This window comes from Sebastes umbrosus, chromosome 6 (genome assembly GCF_015220745.1).
Source record: "Sebastes umbrosus isolate fSebUmb1 chromosome 6, fSebUmb1.pri, whole genome shotgun sequence".
Lineage (NCBI taxonomy): Eukaryota > Metazoa > Chordata > Actinopteri > Perciformes > Sebastidae > Sebastes > Sebastes umbrosus.
The window spans coordinates 20,674,076-20,693,584 of NC_051274.1; the positions used below are offsets into that span (position 1 = coordinate 20,674,076).

General features: G+C 42.7%; 1 protein-coding gene across 4 annotated transcripts in view; it reads right to left on the reverse strand.

The window, feature by feature from the left end:
- Positions 1 to 11,101: 11,101 nt before the first annotated feature.
- Positions 11,102 to 19,509, reverse strand: part of cacna2d3a (calcium channel, voltage-dependent, alpha 2/delta subunit 3a) — a 125,933-nt gene continuing 117,525 nt past the window's right edge. For 2 of the 4 annotated variants that reach the window (XM_037772393.1, XM_037772392.1), the window contains 5 exons: positions 18,468 to 18,582; positions 15,606 to 15,719; positions 14,286 to 14,398; positions 12,128 to 12,210; positions 11,102 to 11,999 (listed from right to left, as the gene is read on the reverse strand). In XM_037772393.1, coding sequence (XP_037628321.1) covers positions 11,907 to 11,999; positions 12,128 to 12,210; positions 14,286 to 14,398; positions 15,606 to 15,719; positions 18,468 to 18,582 — 518 coding nt within the window. In that variant the 3' untranslated portion in view covers positions 11,102 to 11,906. The remainder of the gene's footprint in view (positions 12,000 to 12,127; positions 12,211 to 14,285; positions 14,399 to 15,605; positions 15,720 to 18,467; positions 18,583 to 19,509) is intronic. The other 2 variants (XM_037772394.1, XM_037772395.1) reach the window with 1 other exon arrangement.

The following is a 19,509-nucleotide window of genomic DNA, read 5'->3' on the forward strand; positions in this document are numbered from 1 at the left end:
CTACAGAGCGCACGGGGAGAAAAAGACTAGGGGAGTCCTCGAACCGAAGTTAGAGTGATCTGCCAAGTTTGGAGTGTGTATTGGCCCTCCAGGTTTTTATAAGAAGGTATGAATATGTGGGTGAAAAGGGGGGGGGGGGAAAGAGCGGGACAGCTCAGCTGTTTAACTGCTTCACTGTTTATCTTTCTTGTGCTTAGCTGGGAGATTAATGAGGGAAGTGGGTATTCATTAAACATTTACAAAAATAAACTTGGTGAATTTTATCATAGAACATAGTTCATGTTATGAAAACATTACATTCGAGGTGTTCAGCTGACACTTTTATCCAGAGCAGCTGAGTGCAAACAGTAGAATGAGCACTGATTTTAACTACAGCTACAGTAGGTGAGCATGTTTTAAAGGATTTGTATACTTGACATGCCATTTCTACTCATCATCTAAAAATCTAAATGACAGCAGTTTGGAGAAAAGACTTTTTCTCTATTATATCAGTTGATGAACCCGGTTTCACATTACAACAACATTCTGCGTGTCAAGAGAATGGATTGTAGGCTTTTTGCTTGTCATTTGTACGCCACGCAACAAAACTATGGTAACATCCAAAACCACTTAGAGAGGTTTGTTCAAAGTGACAAAATGTTCTTGACTCCACAATAATATCCCTGGTGGATTTATTTTCACTTTGTTGTGCTTTTCTTTGACATTTTACTCCCTGGATGACTCTATACAGGCGTATAAAGTGTCACATGAATTGTTATATACCCATGACAATACAGAGAGAAAGAGAAAGAAACCAACATGTGCATCATGTACTTCTTGAGCAATGAAGTGTTTTGATTTTGTTCCAGTAAACTTGTAGATAAACACACTAACAGAGGTGACATTCTGCTTTTTCTGAGAGCAGGAGTGAGGCGCAGTTAACCTCAGGAACAACCTCAAAATGTTGTCAATTTCAAGACTGTTTGCAACATCTGTGGGCTGATAGGCTTGAATAATAATCCATTTCACAGTATGTCTGCACAGAGAACATCTTATCCAACAATGCATCATCAACTCAATGACTCAGTGACCTGACTCGATGGATGAGCATCTCTGTATTCATTCCAAAGCGTCCTGATTTAAGCATTAAATTCTGCTGGAACCTCCTGCTTCCAAAACAGGTGTGTTTGATAATAGGATGTGGGTCTGGTAGTTGTCAGCTGTGATCAGTATGTGTGACAAGAGGAAAACATGCCTGCTGGGTCGAGTTGTTGCAACCCGCCAGCTACCCATGACGAGGTGCTCACCTGGCAGTTTACATACACACGTGTGGTTGAACACACACCTGGTACAAACACACCTGCTCCTGTTGTCAAAGCCGTTGAGTGGAGACAGGGAGTCGACCAAGGGGGTCCACCAGAACAGCAAAATAAACCTAACATACAATCCCAGAAAAGAAAAAAAGAAGTAAAGGCACGATTCAGAGGTGTGCCTAAGCAATTTATGCCTTCTTTCACCTTCAATTCACCTTCACCCAAGGGTGTAATTTACATTTCAACTTTGGGGGAGACATCTGGGAGCTACTCAGGACTCCACAATTATAGTCTGATTCATGCTCATAACACACTGCATATGCTATGTAACCCTTTGGCACTCCATACAAATTAGTAGTATATAAACATAGTTTCTAAGAGACGGGGTTGTACTTAACTTGACATCCTGACCTGGACAGTGTATAGAGAACAGGGCATAATGATAATTGAACTGGATGTAAATGTGGTGTTGGAAATAGTCACCAGTTTAAATCTTCAGTGTTGCAGAAGAATGGAGAGATTAGGTTTTCCAGATCCAGACAGGATTTAAAGCCACAAACTCTTTTCTTTTTCTTTGTCAGGGCCTCCTGATCTGCATCAGCTCTCATTGTCAGGCTATTAAATAAGCGTTATCAGTTGCTATAAGCACCATAGATGTGGGTCAATAGTGGCCTACTACACCCAATAGTAGGTTTTATCATCTATTCACATGATAGATCACTGAAAGAAGGTATAAAAGAACACGACAGCGACCTCTAGCGACTGTAGTTGTTATGACAGGAGCAGAAGCGGAAGTCAGGTGCTGTAGTATAGACAGTGTGAAACTGAATGTGGGGTGGAGGTTGGGGACAATGGATGGGACACAAAAAACAGGGTTTTAACCCAGGAGACCGGAGTTTACATTTCGTGTGAAACAAACAATGTGTGGTTGTCTTTGTGTTTGTAATTATTTTAACCCAAAACACAATGTTCTTCCCTAAACTTAAGTGTTTTTTTTGCCTAAACCTAAAGAAGTTGTAGTTTTGCTGCCTAAACCTAAAGAAGCTTTTTTGTTTGTGCTCAAAACGAGACGTTTCATTCAGTTTGATGACATGTTAGAACGCGTTGCTTTTAAGTTTCACTTTCAATTTTACATCATAGTAGGCATAAATGACCCACATCTATGGTGCTTATAGCATCTGATAACGCCTATTTAATGGCCTGAGAACAGTCGAATCGGGTGCAGCATAAATAGATGAATCTTCATCAGCTGGAAAGTCTCCTGGGGGTTAATATCCTCCACTGACGGGTTGCTGCATAGCAGAATGACAGAATTAGTACCCAGCTTCCTCTTTCCAGGTCCACACACATTCCGCATGCCATAATTCATGTAACAAAATAATCAAGAAGAGTTTAAATTGTAAAAGTTGATGGTTTAAATTATTCCCCCCCCCTATACACAGTGCCCCTCAGCACTGTTTAGTAAGAGCATTAGTGAATTTAGTGCTGTTGAGGGCCATTCTTGATAATTCTGAGAGGTTTAGAGTGGTTTAAGAAATCCACGCTATCCCAGAATAATCAGCCACACATTTTCACTGGACTGGCAGAGTGAAAATATAGCGTGGAATCCATATCCAATGGATAGTGTCATAAATAGTGTAGAAAATCCATTACTCATTGGTTACAACCATTTGTTTTACTGTAACATTATGTGTTTTATTGTATTTGGCAATGGGGTAATTTCTTCTTCTTCATGTTACTTTACCAATTCAACTTTTCATTGTTGTACATCAAGCTGTAATTACTCTGAACAACTTCATGCACCAGGTTATTAGGTTTATGCCTTCGCAGCAATTCAGTTTCTTAGAAGTAGCAAAGATTCTGATTGTTTAATGGAGCAGGCATTTAGCGCTTGCAAACCACACACATTGTTTACACCAGGGAGATTGTTAAAAAAGTATATAAACAGATGCTGGCCAAAATTACCATTCTGACTCAACTTGTTACCCTCAGTCCATAAATACACAGTTTATTAGGATCAGGCCCATTTCTTCTCTATCAACACAATGGCAAGGCATTTGGCTGGTGAGACTGGGTTGGGCTGGTTTGAATGGTTTACAAAGGAATTATTTCCTCAGATAAACAGCTCCAGGCTGCAGAGTTGATTGGGAGGCACTGCATAGAGCAGGAGCTCCATCCTGTGTCCTTAACTATGGCTGTGACACCGGCAGGCAGAGTGGTGTGATGAGCCCAGAGGCTGAGAGATTTTAGATTTGAGAGTCAGGGATACGTATGAACATGGAAATTGAAATTCAGCTTTTAAGGGTATGCTTTTGTGTGAGGTGTGTGTTCTCAACAAGGAAATCATCAAAATCATTTTGATGTTTGATTGAACGACACAGACACAGCAGCGCTCCAGTTCAAGGTCCAGGGAGAGGGGGAGGAAATCAGGTTCAGTAAGATGGAGAGGAAATAAGTTCCAAATGAGGTCTAAAGAGAACAGGGAGGAAATATGGTCCAGGGAGAAGAGGAGGAAATAAGGTGCAGTGAGAATGGGAGGACTGCAAAACCACACCAGCAGATGTTGTGATTTGGACTTGGGCTGGACCAGGGAGGAGACCACCAGCTCACAGTAACACGCCAAGGTCACAAGAGTGCAGTGTGTGTTTGTAAAGCTGGACATACAACTGTACGATTTTAGAAATGTTGTTGTGTAATTCCAACTCCTACTGTACGTGTAGATCGTTTGCGATGTAAAGCCAAAGCTCACGGCTTATGTGCTCACACTGTACGGTACGATCTTCAGCAACGACCTGAGTGCTCACACTGGACGTGTAAAATAGAAAGAAAAAAAACAAGGCCCGTCGGCCCCCTGCAGGCCGTTCTGGCTGTTGCCTCAATAAAGATTTGTTTGAAAGCTCCGAGGCAAGTTTGTTTGCTAGCAGAGGTCTGTACAGGTCACAATGCAAACAAGGGAGAAACATGCTGCAGTGATCATCTGTGCCATCCTGTCTGCCGAAACGTCTAAAAAAAAAGAGGCGCAGGCGTATATGGTGGCTAGAGAGACGTGGACAGTATGGTTTGTCCATTTTGCAGAGAGAATTGGAGGTCAGCTAGTTACGTTTTACTATCTATTGTACATTGTTATCTTGATAGCTACGCTCTGATTGACTGACATTGGGGAATTTCTGACATGTGGTGCGCTCCAAATTGGGGTCAGCTTTAGTGTGTGTAATTACTCTTACACATTGCATAAATGACGACAGCCTTTCAGATGGATTACTACAATAGTATGTGTGTTTCTCTCTTGCACACACACAAACACCCACCTACATAGATATACGTATACAAACATACATATTATGGACACATACTTTTCTGCTCCCTCGCTCTCATTCCTGTTTCTCCTTTCTGACCTGCTCTCTCGTTCTGTCTCTTTTTTAGCCTCACCTACTTGTCCCCTCTCTGTTTTGGACCAATCCGATTTCCAGTAACGACACACTGCAGGCCTTTTAGATTACATAGCTCATTAAAAATACTCTCAACACACCCACTAATAAGTAATATGAATCACAAACACTCGTATATCCACCCACAGACATGCAACCGTACACACACTCGCTATTCCTACGAGCTATGACGAGATCATGTCCCGAGTATATTTGAGCCCTGATTATTTTTAATCACAACCCGGCCTTTAACTGTGGAACTGCAGTCGTTACGTAAAGGAGAGCCCTAATCAACCGGCTCGCCAGGCCTCGCTGCCCGACTGTGGATCTCGAAATACAAACAGACGGCGTCACAGCCCAGCCTGCCTCTACCGCAAAACACACGTCAGCGCCCGAGATTACCCCGCTGTGATGTCATGTCCTCTAAATGCTCCAGACAGTTAGGGTGAGAGAGAGCAGAAGGACCACATGCGTGAAACAAACACAGACACACACACACACACACACACACACAAGTGCATACTGTACGCATAAGCATAAATGTGTTAGCGCACGTGCACACCGATCAGAGATACAGAGAATGGGCGTGATGGTGATTATGGTGAGAGTGAACAGGAGGACGAACAGGGCTGCGGTTGATGTCGAGAGCGAGGCTTTGGGTATTCCTACGGTCAAGAGGGTAATGATGGGTGAGGGCAGGGTGAGAGAGGGGGCGAGTGGGGGACACTAGGGCATATAAATGTCACATTGGTGCAGTGATTTTTCTGTCAGGGCCTGTGGTTGTAACCTTAGCCTTCCTTTCACTGCTCCGCTATGCAAAATAAGGGCGTTGAAGTCCCAGGGCCAGGCATACACAGAACATGCGGCTCATTGGTTTGGCCAGTCGAGTACACACACACACACATACACGCACATGAGCACAAACTATATAGGACATTACTGAATATACAATATAGATATATACCGTGTCGGTGTTCAGTAGGTACTGCTTAAAAAAAGCTAAACCGGTTTAACAGATGCATGCACTCTCGCACACACACACACACACACACATACCCGCACACACACTAATGTGCCAATAAGAGCAACCATTTAGTCCTGTCCACACTGAGTTCATAGAGGGTTAGCAGGAGCAGCTCTCCAGCTGAGGTATAAAGATACAAATCAAACACGACAGATGGACACACACACACACACGCTCAAACACACACACACACACACAGACTTCTATAAAAAGTTTGATGTAACCACACCGTGCCCAGAGACGCCATGTACAAAAAACCCCTGCATCAATTATCACATCAACATTCAGCATTCATCAGCACAGCAGGATTTATAGCAGGCAAGAGGGAGCCAACAGCCAATCGTCCCTAACTCATTGATCGGTCCGCCATCCAAGATAAACATGCTGATGCTGATGAACTGTGATCCGAGGGAACTCTGAAATGCTCACAATACTTATAGCGGTTCTCAATCCCGATCCAGCGCAGAGACCTGAGGACAAACCGAGGCTCGGAGCCAATGGTGTTGCTTGCTTTGAGCTATGATATCGTGAGACCACCTACTCGGGTGCAATCAGCCCGCCTTTTCCCTCCGTTGCCTCCCTGACCTCCAATCTAGCTTTCCTCCTTCCCGTTGCTTATACCCTCCCCTCTCTCCCCTCTCCTCACTCCTGACTGTCCATTCTGTTAAACGGGTCTCTACACTTTAAAAACAGCCTGGGTGCATTTGAGTGGCAGGGGCAAGGCGGGGGGCTCCTGGGTCTCCATTTAGCCACTTCCTGTTTGAGGGAGCCAATATGTATGCCCCTCCAGGCCATTGCTCAGCTTGCCATGTGTAACCAAATGAGGCTTTTCGTAGACTCGACGGGCTGGCAGAGCTCAGATCACAGCTACAAAGACTCCGCTGGATATGCTAATGTTGAAAAATCTCCCTCAGCTTGTTTGTACAAACACAGAAAGGAATGCTAAATATATGCCTATGATTTGTTCTGGTTTTGTTATCCAGTATTTGGCTGAAGAGAGTAAGCGAGCTGTCTGAAACAAAATTGATGAACTTCAGGCTGGTGAATTATGAGTACTTCTTCCCAAATATAAACTGTATACTAATCCTGACCTGAGCACAAAAACAATGAGATATAGTTTCTCTACCTCTTATCCGTTTTCTCATTCTTTCTTGCACAGGCATGCACACACACTTACATGCCTACATTACCAAGAGAGGACTGTGATTCTCTACTCACCATGTGAGGACCACTATTTCTATTCATTAAAAAAATAAAAATAAAATAGAAAAAGTATTTTTTCACAATTTAAACAAAAATGTTTCTTTTAAAAATTGCCAAGAGATGACTTGAAACCCTGGCTGATGTCTACCTATCAAAGAGGGATCTCCATAACCTGCAATGGAACTGTCTGTCATGACACAGACTGAAAAGGGACATAAATAGATAGAATGTCTTTTAAAAATGTATTATTTAACTATGTTGTTTTTAACATTTAAACATCTCCCCATGACACAAATATACTGAAATTGATCACAGCCACTGTAATTTAGATTAACTGAATGTTTTGCGTATAAATCATTAGTTGCTCTGCTACCCTATTATCATACACTTATCAAGAACTTCAGTATCGGAAAATATATACGTACTATTTTTTGTTTTTGTTTTAGATTCATCAGTTATGCGCATCAACAAACAAATTGCATTCCGATATGAGTTGATTTAGGATACAAGTACATTTTAAAATTGATTGAATCATGTGCTTGTGAAAGCTGGTGAGGGGAGTTTTTTTGGGGGACTGAAACATTTTAAAGGTCAAGTAAAAGTCTGACGTTAAATGTGTTTTGAGTGATTCATTTTAATGAAAATAAATGATCTTTCTGGTGACCCCTTTTATTTCTAACTCCATCCTGATTTTTTTTTCTTGTTTTCTTTTTTAATTTTAAAATACTTTGTTATCCTCTACCTTCTTGGTAGCCCCTCATTTTAATACAATTTGAAGCTTGAAACTTGTTAGGAAATTTACTCTAATTTAAGTTGAGCTTTTATATTTTTTTTGTTTCCAAAGAGACAGTAAAATAAATGTTTAAGGAGACTGGTTCCTTCAGAATGTTTCCTGTTAAATAGCCTTCCTGTAGTCTGAAAGCCTGCCTGTGGCTGCAAGCCATTCACACCCCTCCATAGTGTGAAAAAACAATCTGTGTCAAACCTCATTTATACTCCCGAAGGGACGCGTACACAAACAGCTGCAGACACCACAGACACGTAGTCTGTTTATACTGAAGAAAGAAAACACGCTCCATACATGCGCAGTAGATCGCTATGCTACCACTTATAGCGTAGTCCGCGCGGCCACAACAAATTGCCGGCAAGTGGACGTCCGCACAGAGCCGACGAGTACATTCTCTGATGACGAAATTGACATCACACGGACCCCAGCGTACTCCGCGAAAGATGTAACTTTGGCTTTAGTTGAATTCCTCGTTCCAGCCTGTAGAGGGAGTGCTGAGTACGAACTTTAACATGCACACACCTGATGTTGGCTAAAATTTAAATAAATACACCAGAGGGTCTTAGATATTTTATTTCTAGATTATTAGACTTATTTTAGCACAATTTAAAGCAGGACCTCTAAAAGATTCCCTGGCGCCATACCAGTCCACTGTCGGTGAATATGTACCGATGCTGAGGTCCTCTGTTGGATAGGCAAGTAGGGACACACACACACACACACGCACGCACGCACACAGACAGTATTAGTACAGCTGGCTGTCAGGTCCTCAAGCTCACCAAGAGGTCCATAAGTACTGAAGGCTTTTCTTCCTGTCACAGCATGGGGTACACAACTAACTCTGTGTATGAGTGTGTGTGTTAAGAGTGTATGTTTTCAGCTGGCACCTCTCAACCTTGGCAGCGGCGTGTCTCCTGGCACGCGCAGGAACAAATTTGTCTTTGGGGTTTGGTTCGGTTTTCGTCTCTGATGTGTGTGTGTGTGTGTGGGTACGTGCTTGTGTGGGTGAGGTAGACGAGAGGTCTGGTCATTATCACCGCTACAGCCAGTGAGCATGTAAAAAAAAAAGGTAAAGGGGTGTGGAGAAAGAGGTAAATAAGGAAAGAGTTGAGGACAAGATGCTCAGAAGGCAAAGGATGAAAATAATGACCCCATGTTAAAATAAATCAAATGGAGTGCAGAGATGCTGCAAATACACAATCCATACAATAAAGAATAAAATCCTACTAAGCACAGTGAGCACCGTTCTAAAAGAAAAATACCAAATTGCTAAAAATTCTTCTTTTTCATTTTTGTTATTGTTCCTCTAAAATTAGATATGCACTACTGTAAGCCTATCCTCTACATGCACAATGAGTTGCAGAGCTCACCCTCTGGAATGCCGACAGAATCGTGCGTGTGTTTTCCCAGCTTGTCTTAGCTGTGGCGTGTTGTGGTCACCGGGCCTGTGTGTGGTCCTGGTGTGGTTCAGCTGCTCAGAATCATTTCCATTTAAACATATCTGTGGTCCTCAATGCAAACCACCAATGTTATCCGCTCCATCGGAGGTAACACCAAAAGCTTTGCCCTCCGTGTGACCCCTTCCGTGTGTGTATGTTGTGTTCATACGTGTTCCTGTTAATGCATGTGAGTGTTTTGCACAAACCTGTGTGTGATTCACTGTCATTTGTCTTCCGGCATATTAGCAAAAGAGATTTCTCATGTAGTCAAAGATAATGGCGAGCAAACAGGGTTAGAGTGGTGCGAGTGCTGATGGATGGGTGTGTTTTGAACAGCAGGGCCCCTTCGGGGCATTGTGACCCAGTGATCAGTGACTCCTCTCTCCGGGGTTCCTTCCCACCACAAACAGCAGCATAGTTTGGATCATTGGGAAGGAATGTGGACGCTCTCATAAGATACTTTGAGTGATATTTCTCTCACTCGCTCTGTCTTTGACTGTGTCTCTTTTGATGGACGGGGGTTATAGGTGTGAACTGGCATCCATGTGAACATTTGTGTGTTAAGCCAAACCTGTTTATGTTTCCATAAAACAGAAATGTGTTTTCAATGGATCTTCAACACATACAGCCTTTCATGTTCTTTCTTTTTAATTATTATCTTCTTTTCCTTTTGTTTTCCCCTTTTCTTTTGTTTTTCAAAGTGTTAAAAAAATGACAATTACTGACTGAAAATGTACAACACAATCACACAAAGACAACTGAATCCCCTTCTCACATGCGTGATGAGCGCATATGAGCAGTGTGCGGTGGGATGCTTGGAAAAGAGTGTCTTTTAGCATCTGCAAGAGTTATTTTCCCCCTGCCAGTGTGTGTGGAAAAACAGCTTACAGAAAACAGAGATGAGCATTTATCAGTCACAGGAGGAGGACCCCGAGGTGGCATGAGGGCTGCCATTGTGGCAACTCCCCAAAGAGAAGATTGCTTTCCCACGTCTGCCTTTTGTACACACATTGGATGCCCTTTCGCATAACTCATCTGGCAAACAGGAAGGAATCACAGACCGGATTGGATCCGTGACCCAAAACAGCTCCATTCCCATTATGCAGTGATAAATGACCCACCAGCAAGTCAGGGAGTCTTTGGGCCATAGAAAGAGGAAGAACACAATCAGCTGGAAATGATTAGAGTCGCACAGTTCTGCTCAAGGGACAAGATCAGGGAAACAATAGAGAACAGATTAGACGACTATAGGACGGTGAGAATTACCTTTTCAGTGGAGGAAGAAGTGGGAGTTAGTAGAACTGGCTGGTCGAGAGGTGGGGATAGAGAGGGAGACGAAGCACGTCCCGCTGTTGACCGCAGGGACCTTGGTGTTGACATGAAGACCACAGCAGAGCGGCCTCCTGCCGGCACTAGGTCTCTGAGAACCACTGTTGTTTTTTTACTTATTGTGCTCCTCTGTATGCACACACAAACACAGAAGCGTTGGCCTGGCATGGCACAGGAATCCTCTTCTCGCATGTATGTTTGTAAGGAAAAAAAGGATTTTTGTGTCTATTTCGTAAACAAATACAGATGTATGTTGTGGTTGGCCTTCGATTCCAGTGTCACGGTCTTTATTGTGTCTCTTTGTGTGGGGGATAGGCCTCTGGGGCAGAGGCTTACATGAATGACAGAAGAGCGAAACACCAGATGCATTCATACATGCATGTGCACACACATCTCTGCTCATGTGGAGGCCAAAAAGGCAGCCAAACATTTCCCCACAGCCAACCACTAAGAGCAGATACTGTATTAATCAGACAAATCTGCCAACAACAATAGAAAAGTCTATAGGGATGAGAGCTGATGCTTCGTATTAACTCTATTGTTCTACTGAAGGTCTGCTTCGCTAAGAGCCTTTCAACAACATGGCTCCGACAACGGCATAGATTTTAAACATCATTTTATTTCAAAAGTACACAAACAGGACCAATATCGTTCAATAAGGCAAAGCTCAAATATTAACAACCACTCACGTCAGAGGACTCAAAATCTCATAGTCACAGTTTATGGGTACCACTTGCAAATCATAAATAAAACTCTTTTTTCTTCATATATAGACTAGAACTTATTTTTTTTCTCATCATGAAAAAAAGATTATTAGACAAACATTTCACTTACGACCCCAGCCACATATAATCATCTTCAGTATTATTATTTTTTTAATCTTCAGAATCATTATTGTCCATGAAAAGTCAGAGTGGGCCGGGGGGAAAAGGTGCACCTGTCTCTCTCCACATAGGTGTTACGTGGCTCTTATGCCCAGTTCCAAGCCCAGCTACAGACCCTAGCCCTTAGCGGCTACCTGAAAGGACTGAACATAGTGGTGTGAGTGTCAGTGGGTTTTTACTGGACCCCTTGTGCAGTTTTTAAGCTACTATGTGCATTGTTAGCATTATTACTATGTTCGAAACTTTGCATCTCCCCAAAAACCCCTTCGTGCAGCTTATGTGATATTGCTAAAGCACCGTAATGATCACTACTTAGCAGCTGTAATAGCTAATCATTATCAATCCTTTCAAATAGGTATTTTGTAGGGAGGTACCTCAGGGCTTTGTAAGTGGTGAGTTGGAATTGGGCACAGTTTTATAAGGTTTTTTTTTTTTTCTGTGGCATCGCTGCGATTCTTTTGCATGCCGAGCCAAGCCGATCCAAGTCAAGTTCTGGATGGAGAGGCGTGGCCAGCTCTGGTCACCTAGGGAACAGCGCCAGGAGGACGCAGAGCAGTGTTGCTAGGAGAGACGGGGCGAGACCCACAGCTCCTCCGCACTCCATTGAGTTCTCCTATGAACGAGATAAGGACATATATGGAATATTTTTTAAAAAACACAAAAGTGGAATTAGCGGGGGATGTATTATGAAAGAAAGTACTATAATAGTGAGTGATCTGTGTGTGCTTGTGGAGTGAATACCTCTGGGTGGAAAGGGTGACAGGTATCTGGGCGCCTCCTGTCCTTTTGCATCTTCAACCTCTCGCATTTGAGAGATTCATTATGTGCAGCTGAAGTTAAGGCAATAACAGACAATGTGTATCCTCTGCAGGGTGTTTTCCTGCTGGAGTGTATTTCTTGTTTATAATGGAAAGGAATGCATGTTGGAAAGAGGTTCTTACGGAGGCTGTGATACTTCTGCACACAGCACGGTGTGCACAAAGAAAGAAAAGACTGAGCAATGTTTGACGAGTATTTCTTTTGTTGCATAGCAACACAATAGCAGGCTGGCTTTATGCTACAGTAAGCACTCCACAACAAAATAAACAGTGGTGGATATGTATACACAGCGTGACTGTACTGCATAAAGAGATGCACATTGTAGGAGAATCCAGATCGGGTATGTGGTGACGAGCTAAGCTCCTTCAGTCTGACTCCACTCTGAGCTGTGTCTGCTATTGATCAGTATCCCATCGCAGCATGGGCTGTTGTGTAACACAGTCCAAACACACACACAGCACTGTGAAACATACTTCTAGTGGAGTGCTGTCTCAAAGCCTTCAGATCCTGACCCTCACGATGCTCTCATGTCTTTCATCCACCTAAAGGTTAGAGGGCAAACAAACTCCCCAAAGCTTCCCCACAAATTAAAATGTTCTACTCTCTCTTTTTATAACATTGATGGACACACACTGGCTTTAACTACAGTATTGTGATACTGGAGCTCATGAGTTGGAAGAGAATCGACTTCTCCATTAAAAACATAATCAGCTGTTATTTTTCTAAGTGGGGGGGAAACAGCCTAACTGGAGTGGCTGCAACAGGCCAGCTGTATAACACATTAAAGTTGCCCACAAAAACCATTCATTCATTCGTTCATGTATTAAAGGTACAGTGTGTAGGATTTGGTGGCATCTAGTGGTGTAAATGCAGATTGCAACTGAGGAGCTGAGGACTTTAGGAGCAACGGAAGTCAGACGGCGGCTGGCGTTACTGCAGTTTCACAAGCATGTCGGAGAACTACGGTGGCCTTCAGGAAACGTAAAAACGAGAAAGGCTCTCTCTAGAGTCAGTGTTTGGTTTGTCCGTTCTGGGCTACTGTAGAAACATGGCGGAGCAACATGGCGGACTCCGTGAAGAGGACCGGCTCCAGAGAAAACACAACAATTCTTGTTTTCTGGGCTACTCTAGAAATATGGCAGACTCTGTGAAGAGCTCCCTCATTCTAAGGTAACGAAAATACAATGATTCTTAGTTTCAGGTGACTATACCTGAAAACTTAGTTATGATTATTATATTCCATTTCTGTTAATGGATCCTGGAAATGTTACACACACAGGTGCAGTGTGTAGGATTTGGTGGCATCTAGTGGTGAGATTGCAGATTGCAACCAACTGAAATTTCTCGTCTTTCTCTTTCTTGTAGGAGAACTACGGTGGCCAACACGAAAACGTGACAATGCGAACGGCCCTATCTAGAGCCAGTGTTTGGTTTGTCCGTTCAGGGCTACGACCCCAGGCCATGACCCCGCCTCCTTCTGAGAGCAAAGTGATACATGTGTGGATGTGTAGCGAGACTCCGAGGTGCGGCGGGAGCTGCTGGCCGTCCGCGGTGAGAAAGAAAAAAGCGGTAGATGGCGGGATGAGAGACAACGTAGTGTAACATTATACAGACATAACGAGGCTGCTGAATATGAGAGGCATCCGTTGATACGTTACACGGAAACACACCATGTTAATAATAAGCCGACCACCTCACTGTACCGCCAGCTGTGAGCTGTGATCTGTTTTTAAAGTCATGCACCTTGGCTGAGGTCTAGTTAATATTATATTCCATTTCTGCAAATAGATCCCCCGAAATTGTACACACTGTTCCTTTAATTCATTCATCTTCTTCTAAGTGAATTTATTGCAAAATGCATCACCCATTTGAAATTTGAGCTGTAAACAAATATTATTAGTTATTGTGGCTTTTAATTCAGTCTAGGTTGTCAAAGTTTTACTGGATCTGTTTACGAATCTTCACATCCCTGTCAAATGTAGCTCCAAATCATCCTAATGCCACTTCCTCGCACTCAGGATACCAATTTGACCAATTGGCACACTGTAGTTGTTCACAGTCTTTGGCCAGTGAAGGATATACATGATTTCGATGGGGTCCATGGTGATTGGCTCAAACAGGCTGCAGTCACACTTGTTGTCCACCACCACCATGAAGAGGTTACTGCTGGGGATCTGCTGGATCACAAAGGACCTGCCAATCACAGCACAGACAGCCAGAAACAAAAGGAGGAAGGAAGAAGAGAGAGGGAGCAAGGGAGGGTTGAGAGTTGGATTGGCAAGTAGACAAGGCGCATGGGTATGATGTAAATTTCCATGTGTGTCAAAGGATTTGTGTTATTAGTGTTCTCCCCCCGGCGGAGGGGAAGATGCACTGAAGAGACTCCACTGGATGCATGTCAAGAAGATGACTTGTCTCACCGCCAGCTGTCAATAAACATACAGAGACATCGACAGACTCACATATAAAGTATACACACATACTTCTCTAACTCACTCCATCCCCTCCTCTTCCTCATTCTCTTTTGTCTCTGTTATATCCTATCCAAGGCGAGCACCAATGAAGTGTTGCAGAGTATAAAACACTCCAAAGGGAGACAAATAGGAACCACACTTTTGCGCTCATGGCTTCCCATGGTTGTGTTTTACTGGCCTGAGAGATCAGGCCTCGGCTCGGCCTCCTGGCCCGTGATTTATGACCGTGGATAAGCTTTATGAAGAAGAGAGGTCGTAAAGATGATCTCTTCTTTCTGTCACCCTTTCTTTCTTTATCTCTTGCTCCTCTCCCTCCCTCTCTTCTGCCGCAGCCTGGTTGATTTATCGAGTTCACCGTGAGGCATTTATAAGACGCGTATGAGAACGTGCACGTGGGATACACACACAGAAATACACGCATACGCTTTCTCAACTCGTGTGAAGGAGGAAGTAAAACAAAGACCTGATCGGATCAAACGGACCGGGGAATATCTCCATCCTAACTAATTCAATACCAAGACCAATTTCATCTGACCACAAACAGGCTGCAATCCATGAGTAGCACCAATCCGCCACACACTAATACAGTTATCCCACCGTGACCAACCAAACCCAACCAAACCAGGCTCAGCAAATAGGCCAAGCCAGTTCCAATCAGGGTGAATTAGGATCTGCTGATGTTTAATAATCCGCGCTCGCCCCTGCACAGCGCCGGGCCGGCCCAGCTCAGCCCGCTGATAGAAAGCAGAGCAAGTGTTCGTGGAGAAAAGACTTAAACACATCCTGACAGCACAGCTGCTGGCCTTGAACATGCCCAGTGCTGGGAAAGCGAGCCTTACACCGCATACGAAAGGCACACACTTCGGCACACACAAGGATGTGTACGGTATGCACAGAGACAGACATTCATGCATACTCTCTCTCACAAGCACACAGACGGTAAAGACTGTGGTCTTCTTGACATGGTCTCCCAGTGCTGTGGCTTTTTAGTGATTTTGGCCAGCAGAGAAATGGACAACAAAGACATCCAATATGTCTCTCTGAGAAAAGATAGAGCGACAGAGAGTGACATAGAGACCCACAGAAATAAAGATAAGGCAGTAAAAGAGAAAGAAATCAAGAGTTAGATGTATAGTATATAGCTGATGTACTGTAGGAAAAGATAAAGACACACAGAAAGACGTGGTGACAGATCGTGTCTTCTTCTGACAAAACATTTCACACAATCTGTCGCTGAAGCTGATAAAAATTAGCACTGCATATATCAACACTTTTTGATCATGGAGAATGTTTTATCTTTCCAGAGTCAGCTGTACTGTAAGATAACATTTCACAATACGTTATGCTTAACATACGCTTTGCTTTCGATGCAGAACAGTAGCAACGTTTTTCTACCGTTCATGGTAAAATCAGTCCGTGCTCAGTGTTGGCTAAATGCAATATTTTTGTGTGTCCTGTAGAGAATGTTCACATTTTTTTCCAATGATTTAATCGTTGCATAACTTAACCATAACCATGACTGCGTGCACTGTATGGTTTTCAGAAATATCTGTCATCACAGTTGGGGAAATTTGACCGGTAATTACTGCGTGCAATTTAGGAATTACTAATTCAATGAGTTGAAATTGCTCCAATAAAATCTCAACAAACAGACTGGAGAGTTTTCAGAGCAATGCTGTCATTTTATTTCCATTTCTCTCATTACTTTTGGGGAAACTGGGCACCGTGATTCCAGTATTCTCTTTTTTAAGCCTTTTTATACATTTTACATGATTCCAAAATGCAGTACTGTATATTCGGGGGAGATTTAAAATTATTTTTAGATTTTTAAATTCCAGTGGCGGTTGGCGAAAATGCTGCAAAAAGCTTAAAACAAAAAGGTCCCGATTGAGTAACATGAGCCATTCAAAAATTAGAAAATAAAAAAATTAAATAAAAACAATTTGAAATATGTCACAAAAAAGTCAAATAGGGACTATTTACTAAGAAATTCTCAATCTAAAAATGTACATAATTATTAATTTTGCATATATAAATGTGAACTTAATTTAACATGTAAAAATCAGCATTCAACATGTGTATATAACAAAAATTGAAAAAACTAAATAAAATCCTTTTAAAACTGATAAAAGATTGTTATATCAATTCAGTTTTTTTCTGTTTTCAAATACCGTATATTCTAAAGTGCACTTCTCTTCTGCAACCGTGGCATTAAAATCAGTTTAAAAAAGCTGTGTTAAAGAAAGGAAACATGCCTTATAGCACATTAGGAGTGACGGCATGATAATAATATGCACAACTATTTCAGCAATACCGTGATTACTAGTGCGTCCCGGGATAAAGAGACGGATGCATTTCAAGAATCTCTAACAGATGAAACCACGTCTACACGACTGACTGTAGCGCTGAAGCTGTAGCTCATTGCAACTTTGAACTTCTCTCTTTCCGGGACATTGCTCGTCTGGGACGGTCGAGAGAAAGCAAAAGAGCGTGTGGAGCGGTAGGATATATGGCCGCGGGTATTGTCGCTAATAGTCCCCTTGAAGACCTTTCTCTGGTTAGAGACATGACACAACTCTTTGTCCTAAATCTCATGTTACAGTCTAGAGAAGCTGGCTATACATTAATGGGGGTTAAATCATCCTATAGGGCTATTTAAGCCATTATATCATTCTCTAGATTTAATTGCTTCTTATGATCTGTCTCACCCATCAGGAAGTAATGGACAAATACAAATACTGACATCACACGCACGCATGCACACACACACAGTCAAAATAACGTAAAGAGAGGTTTAACAGGCAAGAGCTTAGGGTATATTTCCTCGAGCATAAAGCACACACACGTGTCCCAATGAAAATATGAGAGAAAGGCCTCAGTCAGCCTGTAACGTGAAACAGATGTTTATCACCAATATCCTCTATTACTAATGTGAGCAATAAAATTCCATATAACCGAAATAAAAACTCCATTTTACTTTGTCAAATTCATTGTGCTTTAAAAAAGATTTATTTGAGGGCGACGTGTTGCTCGGAGCGCACTGCCCTGCCCGCTAATCCCAGATCTGGTGTCATCATTGGAGATGAGACCACTCTTCTATGAAGCTCGCTTCTGTCATGTATGTGTGTGTGTACAGTATGTGTGTGTTCGGTGGTGTGACTGCATCCCCAACCGCATTTTACTCCTAGCACCCAGGGCAGTGGTTACCCTGCTGACCTTGTGGGGCTGTACCGGCAGCAGACACACAAGGAAAACACACGCACACGCACGCACACGCAGACACACAAACACACACACATACAAGGTTCTGAGCCTCCCTGGCAGTTCCACAGCTGGGAGCAATGAAGGGCCCATTGGAGGGATCCAGAGAACACCCCACAATTGCCTGACAGAAAAGCCCAAATTGTTAATGGGGACCACACTCATTTTCCCATTTTTAAAGGAAGCCTTTTTTCCACCTCTCTCCCTCATCTCTAAATGCCTCGTATTTCAAACTGCCGGAGGAGAGAGAGTTGAGTGTCTTTGTGTGTGTGTGTCTCTGATGGATCGTCTGGATAAAAGTGTTTTCAGCAGACAACAAATTATTTAAACGTGTTTCTCATTATCGGGGATTACGGAGATAAAAATATTTCGCCAAGATGAGAGTTAACAGGATAATTCATTTTTCATTGTTAGCTTGTTTTATGGAGCGCAGTGGCTCCATCGCTGATATCTGAGGTGTTTTATTAAACAGATATTTAGACTGCTGCTGCTGTTGTTACGGTGTTGTTAATGTGTGTGTCTCATACTTGACGCAGCCGTCGCAGTCGACATTGCCCATGTTCTCTTTGATGGTCCTCTCGGAGACGAAGGCCGGGTACTCTGTGTCACATGGTACCTGCATGGTCCGACCTATCCGCTGAGCTGGAGGGAGGAGAAACAAAAAGTAATTGAGTGAGAAAGTCATTTCCATTCCAAAGTCAAGTACATTTAAAATATGTGAATGCAAATAGATTGAAAGCAAACAGTTAAACACACCACATCCCTGTAAATACACAAGTTTGAAAGAAAGCAGCACTTCTAAACTTCCAGAGCTGCTTCTTGTCCTTCCAGTGTAAATCTAGGCCGCCGTTTATGCAACATTGCTTGAACTCTCCTGCCACCTAGAGGTTTGAAACAACGCTACAGGATGGAGAGGAGGGTGGGAGGCAAAATCATACATTTTTCTATTTGGGTCAATATTTTTTTAAAGCAGGCTTATTAAAGCAGGCTTATTATATAATCAACATTTCCATATTAAATCTAAACATTTAAAGGCGTGTGGTTTTATCCTTTAAGTTCAGCTTTTTCCGGGTGGTCTTCACACATTTTTTTTACAACACACACATAATTCTAAAGATGTTGGATTATGTGTGTGATGTGAATGGAGCAGTTTAATTACTGGATGTCAGCATTGCAGCATTATTGTGTGAAAAAAAAATGTGTGAGCGTGTATGCGCAGTTGTATATAAACTGTACGCATGTGAGAAACGCAGCCTACATGTATAAACGTCTGGGATTAGTTCAGCTTGAGAGGCGGTGTAGATTGGGTTACGGGCTGCTAAATTGGGGTGTTTCAGCTGTGTGTCACGGGCCCGTGTCTCTATTGTAAAAAGATATAGAAAGTGCTGCTAAGACCTGAGGCTAGCCAGCTGTGAAATTGTCTCGACTGCTTGGCGAGCAGCGATGCCCAGCTTCACTTCATTCGGGGATAACAGTGTGCAAGGAAAGCATTTTATAGACTTTCATTTTGTGGTTCTCTCTCTCTCTCGTTCACGTATGAAATATTTTCATATTAGTTTTGGCTAGAAT